This window comes from Penicillium arizonense, assembly GCF_001773325.1.
Source record: "Penicillium arizonense strain CBS 141311 chromosome Unknown PENARI_contig116, whole genome shotgun sequence".
Classification (NCBI taxonomy): Eukaryota; Fungi; Ascomycota; class Eurotiomycetes; order Eurotiales; family Aspergillaceae; genus Penicillium; species Penicillium arizonense.
This window is the reverse complement of record NW_019173393.1, coordinates 1-6,797: the sequence shown is the minus strand read 5'-3', so window position 1 is coordinate 6,797 and position 6,797 is coordinate 1. Positions and strand designations below refer to the sequence as shown.

Sequence of the window (6,797 nt, the reverse complement as noted above, 5' to 3'; positions counted from 1 at the left end):
GTGCAACTGGAGGACACCCTCGTACTCAAATGTCATTTGAAACGAATGCGAAGCGAACAAATGCCTTGTTTGGTCGAGCTCCCTATCGCGATAAGATCACGTGCTTCCTGTCGATCAGTCCTGTCGATAGGTAGATGTCACAAATATCTTACGAATACTGCATGAAACCGGGTCTATAGATGATCCGAATAGCTTCGGGTATACAGTATATCCGGAGGTCAGTCATGTAATTAGAAACGGCCCCATAAATAGTGGGAAATAGGGGTAATGGAAATACAGAGTCATTTACATCTCCAATTGGCCGGATACAGTACTACAGTACAGATGGTGACAGTAGATGATAGCCTCACGGATTTGGCCCCCGGGGGGGAGGGTGTGGATAATATCGTTATAGCTCCTTTGTCGGCCGCCCATCAGTAGCCCACGCGAACCTTCCGCTATGAGTACTAGTGGCATCGACGATGAGTCACCGTAAGGTTCATATCGTCCACCTCGACCCTTTTCTCAGACGATTCTGTGTAGCGGATCATGGGTTGTTGTGTCTACCTGTTGGAAGACACAAACCCCAGCGAGCACAAAAGTGGACTAACAACCTGGCCGACTGCAAAGGTACGGCTCCCCACCTGCCATGAAGTAATACAGAAACATCAGATTCCTCGATGTCTTTCCAGGCTTGGAAAGACGCCAGGTGCCATCCGAGGGAAAGGAAATTATCCCATGGACCGCCAGGAGCCCAAGCCACAAGGTGGCTATCCTTCAAGGCTGTTCGAATGCCGACGGACAGGTACGCGCTCGTTAGAGTTTGGGTTTTATATCAGATAGACACACCAACCCATGGTCTGATGCACAGAATCCATTCGAGAAAAAGAGCCAAGGTGGACGATATGAACCTTGCAGTGGTCCATCGCCGATGCAACCAGTAGTCATGGTGGAACGGATAGACAGCATGCGATCGTATTGGTATAGGGAAGCTCAGCAAACAACTCATTTGCTCGCTTCGCATTCGACTCGAGTAACAGGAATACGAGGGTACCCACCTATTATACGATCCGAGTCAGCAAGGCGATCCAGTTGGACGAGTTGCGATTGTAGTTTATCTGTTCGTAAAGAGTCCCCAGAGTGTACGCTTGAGACCAGACGAACAATTAGCCTCGTGGTCATTTCAGCTTGCCGACATTATTCACTTGCAATTCTCATTGGCAATGCAGTCACCATTCATGCTCGCACTCTCCGGCTGTCGCTTCAGAAAAGTCGCGCTGGGGTGCACCTGGCACTTTCCCGAGGCGACAAAAGAGCGACGAATCCACCTGAGATAAGGAATTGTACAGTAGTAATGACAGCCAAAGGTTCAGGCACTCCACCGTTGTGAAGGCGGTGAGGACGAGAGTGGAAGACGCGATGGAGCACGCGTCGTAGTGCCCGCTTGGTTTCATCTCTGATCCGGCGAGATTAGGTTACTCGCCACGGCCCTTGCACGGATGGTGATGGCCTGCTCTTACAATAGCATGAAGATTTTAGTGGTGTTCGTGTTTGGGGCACAAGACTTCGCGCAAATAATCAGATTTGGCACAGCAGCAGGTGCGATAACTCACTCACCTTACCATAAAGAACGGACGTCTCAAGCTTCTGCGCAAGGAATCTCGTCATTGGATATCCGCATCCAGTTGTTGCCCCGCCGCCTTGATTTGCAATAGTCCACCTAGGACATGGTGGATGGTTCGAGGCCAGGAATAGTGTAAGCCATGGCTTTGCTCAGAGCACTGACGGGGGTGCTGTATCCTCGGGGGCTCACTCTGGTTCGCTGTCAACGATTTCGTGCCCATTATTAGCTTGTAGATCGGAGAGGCACTCTATGGCTCACATGTTCTGAAGGTCAAGACCAGGGAAGAATAGACGGGAAAGAGCTTCGTGGTTTTTGCGCTGGTGTATATTGGACGGAATGCACGGATCCTTGTTTCGCATCATTTTTGAAGTCAGTCCAGTTTCGGACAGGATTGGACAGAAGTCCACTTACCTGCGGCACGAGCAGTCGCACTTTCGCTTTGGAGGTACGTCCCAGGGCAGAACAGTCGATCAGCTCAGTCGGCTGCTATGGTGGAGAGAGATGTTCGCAAAGAACCATACGCTTTGACCAGCTAGCCCAAATCTCGTGTCTTTAATCGGGCATAGAAAGCACAGTAAATTTGCTGGGAATCACATCTCTCACAGGTCCTGTTTCAGGTCCACGATGTATCCGATAGATGTCAGTACAGTGGAAATTCCAGTAGGGGTCAAAGGGAAGAACTTATCGGGTACCTCAAACGCAAGGCCTGCTCGACTTTGCGTAGCCAAGTGATAGAATTGTAGAACAAATTGCTGGGGGTAGAGGACGTATTTATAGGCTTCTCGGCTCCTGTCGCGTACATGCTCTGCTAGGTAGCAAACGTTGAAGGACACGGGTGCCTATCCTAAGTGAGGTCTGTTGAATCCCATGTCTTCGTTTTTACCGCGACTTCTGCAGCGACATTCTTTATGCCATTTTAGATGCCCACCGAGAGATGTGCTAGAGTCGTGTTGAGAATGAGCGAGGTTGAGTCTGTCAAGCAACGTTGGCTCACTGTGAAATCTACGGTCTTCTATATTGAGGCACTGGGAGCTATTCAATGTTTGATTCATGTTTTGATCATCTCATGCGTGAATGGCCCAACTTGAATCACCAACGAGCCCTTACACTTTCATCACTAAGAATCATGGAATTATTTTCCTCGCCTCGCTTGAGTGTTGGCTGTCTGAGCTGTGTGTGGATCTGTCCGTCTAGACTGCGGAAAGCGTCAGGTCACGGTCGCGTGCGCGACCCGTCAACCAGTTGAAGCTTGGCCTTCGTTGTTGACTTAAGTAAACTTTTGAACTTGTGACCATCGTTGAGATAGATACCTTTTTCTTTCACTTTCCTTTTGATCACTGAAATTGTACAATCTTTTATTTGGGATCTCTGAGGCTTTCAACGAATGTGAAAAAAGTGTTATGATCAAATATATATCTCCTGAAGGAGCTTTCATCACCAGTGAGCCACTGAGTATGAGATACACTCACTGACCCTCAACACCGCGAGGCTTGATCACCATCACCATAATCAAATGGACTACCGACAGCCCGCTGAAAACCTTCAGATTCCAGTCAAAATCCGACTGCGTTGAGTGACTTTCATGGTGATAGTGAAACTGACCACACCTGTGTCTGTATAGTCAGTCTATAAAAGACACCAATGATTGATGGAGGTGGTATTGCCCAGATCCTTGACTTTCTCTTACGGACAACATGGATGCCCCAAACAGCTCACCAGACCAGGAAAAAGAAGGAGACCGGCAGCCTAGTGAATTACCAATCCTTAGTGAAAAAGTCAATTCACAGGAAGCTCCTGGTCATGTCCGTCCATCGGTAAGTAGTACGGCTCAGCTTCCAATGCTTTTGCTGACCATTGCAGCTCTCTCCCTCTCAACAGGAAGCAGAAACAAGACATACCTTGGCGACCGAGCCCTTTCAACCTATCTTGCAGGTGCTAGCTGACCTCGAACGCGACGATCCCAATTTCGCCTTTCCAGCGGCTCGACTTGTCGGACTCTATCGACGTCTCTGGGAGTCCTGTGTTACCAAGCATATCGATGGCCAGAAGCTAGAGCAGAGCAATCAGATCTTGAAGGAGGCTGGCACACACCTGCTTAAAGAGAGGGACGGTCTTCAGCTTCGCCACGACAAGCAGCTGTCTCGGCTGCGCTTCTTTGAGCAGGCACTGGAATCATCTCGGGGTCGACTGACTAGGGTGCTCGATGGCTGGAATCACCCTTGCAGACTCAATCTACCGGGGTTCTTGGACAATGCAAGTGAAGGGTGAAGGTTTGCATATTGGTGATTGTCCAATGTCATACTTTTACAACGTGGAAAATATCCAACGGTGTCGCAATGAAGAGAATTACCGCATGCAGGTTATGTATTTCGGATTATTCACATTAAGAAGGCATGTTATAGCCTTTGCGGAGTATATCTGCGAATAATCCCGCATGTTCTGGTGTCACTTCTATTAATTCAACATATTATAGACAAAAATACGGATCCAGTGACAATGTGGACAGTGCAGCTAGCGGAGAAGGGCCGATTGGCTCGACCGTCTCGCATTGCATCACGAGAACTACCGGAAGTAGATGTCGCTAGCTCTTACAGACCACCAAATCTTCTCCTCGGAGACCGCTTCAACAATGTTTGAGGAGTGTTGCCGTCTTCCATTCTGCTTCGAATGGCCCTCTGGATGCAATCGTTTCTTGCTAGACCCAGCGATCTCTTCAAACTGAAGTTTTTCAGTCTGGGATTGACCACAAGTGCATCAACAATCGAGGAATGCCCACCCTTGACTGCCAGCATCAATGGATCCTCAAACCATCGATTTCTGAGGTTGACATCAATTCGATCATGGCGTAGTAGTGCCTGGACCATCTCCAAGTCACCACCACGGGCGGCGATGCAGAGTGCAGTGTCGTGAGTCACTATCGTGCTTTCATTGATGTTCAGACGTGCGCCTTGTTGCACTAAAAGTCTTACCACATCGAGATGGCCATGTGCAACCGCTCGACAGAGGGGCGGATCTATCACGTCCCTTCCATTGATCTCCACGCCCTCCATACTCAGTAGACAAGCAACCGTGTTCATGCGTCCCTGATATGCGGCAATGGAAACTGGAGAGTGGCCTGCAACGCAGATATTCGGATCAATCCCTGGCACCGCAAGCAGCCGCCGTAGGAGCACGGTATCCAATCTGGTCGCGGCGTGGTGTAGAGATGTAGACGGCGTCTCGAATCTCCCGCGGACTCCAACAAAATTAACGTTGATGTCTCTCTCGGCCAACAGCCTTTCGGTTATCCCGTCGCATGACGAGTAAGTAGACAGCCAAAGTGGCGTATTGCCATGTTTGTCTTTGCAGTTCACGTTGGCACGGGGGTGATTTAGGAGCAAATTGACCATTTCCAGGCGCTTGTTTCGAATGGCGAGATGGAGCGGCGTATAGCCATTCCGGTTCTGGATGTCCAAATTCAGGCCCTTTTGTCCGAGAAGCCGTTTGACAGCATCTACCGACCCATAGGATACTGCTTGGTGAAGAGGCAGCTCAGCCTCCTGTGATGATTGAGTACCAAGAAATACTTCGGCCATCGGGTCGTCTGAAAAGATCATTTCCATCGCGGGTCTATTGAAGCGACGTGCATAGTCCCATGGCGAGTGGCCCGAATCATCCTGTAGATCCGGGTCGCTGCCACTAGAAAGTAGCAGATGCACGAGCCCTATTCGGCCTGCGAAGACTGCTAGGTGGAGCGCCGTTCGGCCGTGTTTGTGCTTGACGTCCACCTGGACTTTGGGTTGCTCTAGAACGCGCTTGACGGTGGAAAAAGTTCCGTAGCGGACGGCATACCACAGGGCGCTCTCCCGCGCTTGATTTTGAATGTTGATGTCTAGGTCTCCACGACTGAGCAAGAGCTCACGCACAGCAGCGGAAGAGTATTTGAGCGCCCGCATTAAAGGAGTTTTGCCTCGGTAAAATGCATTGATGTTGGCGTTGTGCTGGAGCAAAGCCTCCGCAAGACCAACGTTGTCGTATTTGACGGCCAAGTGCAACAGATTGCTGTTCTGAAATTTGATGTTGTATTTCCAGATGCTGGGCTGCAGTTTAAAATCAAAGTCTTTGCATGATTTTGCGAGGGCAAATAATGCACTACCGTCCAAATACGACACAATCCACAGCAAAAGCTCGTTGGGCAGGTCTCTGATGTTTGGCTGTAAGTTATTAGCTCATCGGTAAACTCTGTAAGACTGAATTGAAACAGACCATGATTGAACAGATTGGAGCCCGAAGCAAATGAAATGTAGATGAGGGTGAAGTGAGAGCTGTGAGAGCTGGATATGGAGAGCCTCTATACACTCAGCTAGGAGTGTAGCCTGTTACTCCGCTGAGGCATACGTACATCGTGGACCTGAAACGGGCCTGTGGGGAGACGTGATTTCCAGCAGCTTTGCTGTGCTGGGGAAAAATTTGCATCACGCCAGACAATACCAGCGCGCGAATTGAAATCGATCGCAAGCCTCAGCCTCTACACTCGCTCGGAATCATTCTGCTTCCATTCCACCCATCCAGTTGGTCAATTCCCCCTCCCCCGCCTTCATCATTGGCAATACTTTACGCATCCAATTCTCGATCACTCACCAAGAGCCGTTTCATTCTTTTCCGCTCACGTTATTCTTGCTGCCTGAAACTCCTCGAAATGCCACCATTTCGGTTCAGAGAAAATTCAAACTACCGTGGCTCGCGCCCAAATCCCAAACACGAGTTCGGATTCCGCTACCGGCCATCTCCCACTGCACACCGACCGCTGCTGTCTAGAAAGAGAGAAAACACACCGGAAAATCTACAAGACGAAACTAAGACTATTCCTCCACTCAAGTTCCCCTCCTTATCTGCTTTGAACGATAGTGAAGAGGCCAAAGTGGACACGTTCGCCGATGCCTCCAACACTGAGCGACCATGCAAGAAGCGCGCAACATCTGGCTATGAGCATGTTGATCCTCAAGGTCTACGACCGCAGCCGCTCCGATGCTTCCATCAATTCCGCAAGTGTGTTTCTCTTGGGTCTTTTGTCAGGATCTGAGTATGCCTTTCCACCACGACCTCTCTGTTGTTGATGATCACTTGCGGCGGCATCTGTCATGGTGCTAGGATTAATGCTTAAGCTTCCAATTGATGTTGGTTTGTTCGTGCACATGTCGAATTGTTTAATCAA

At 49.6% G+C, this 6,797-nt stretch overlaps 1 protein-coding gene across 1 annotated transcript; it reads left to right on the top strand.

Annotated features, from left to right (window-relative positions):
* Positions 1-6,281: 6,281 nt before the first annotated feature.
* On the top strand, positions 6,282-6,629 carry PENARI_c116G02217 (uncharacterized protein; the record flags this gene model as incomplete). Its single annotated transcript, XM_022637910.1, has 1 exon — positions 6,282-6,629. A coding segment is annotated over one exon (348 nt), but the record flags the coding sequence as incomplete, so codon positions are not given.
* Between the last annotated feature and the right edge of the window lie 168 nt (positions 6,630-6,797).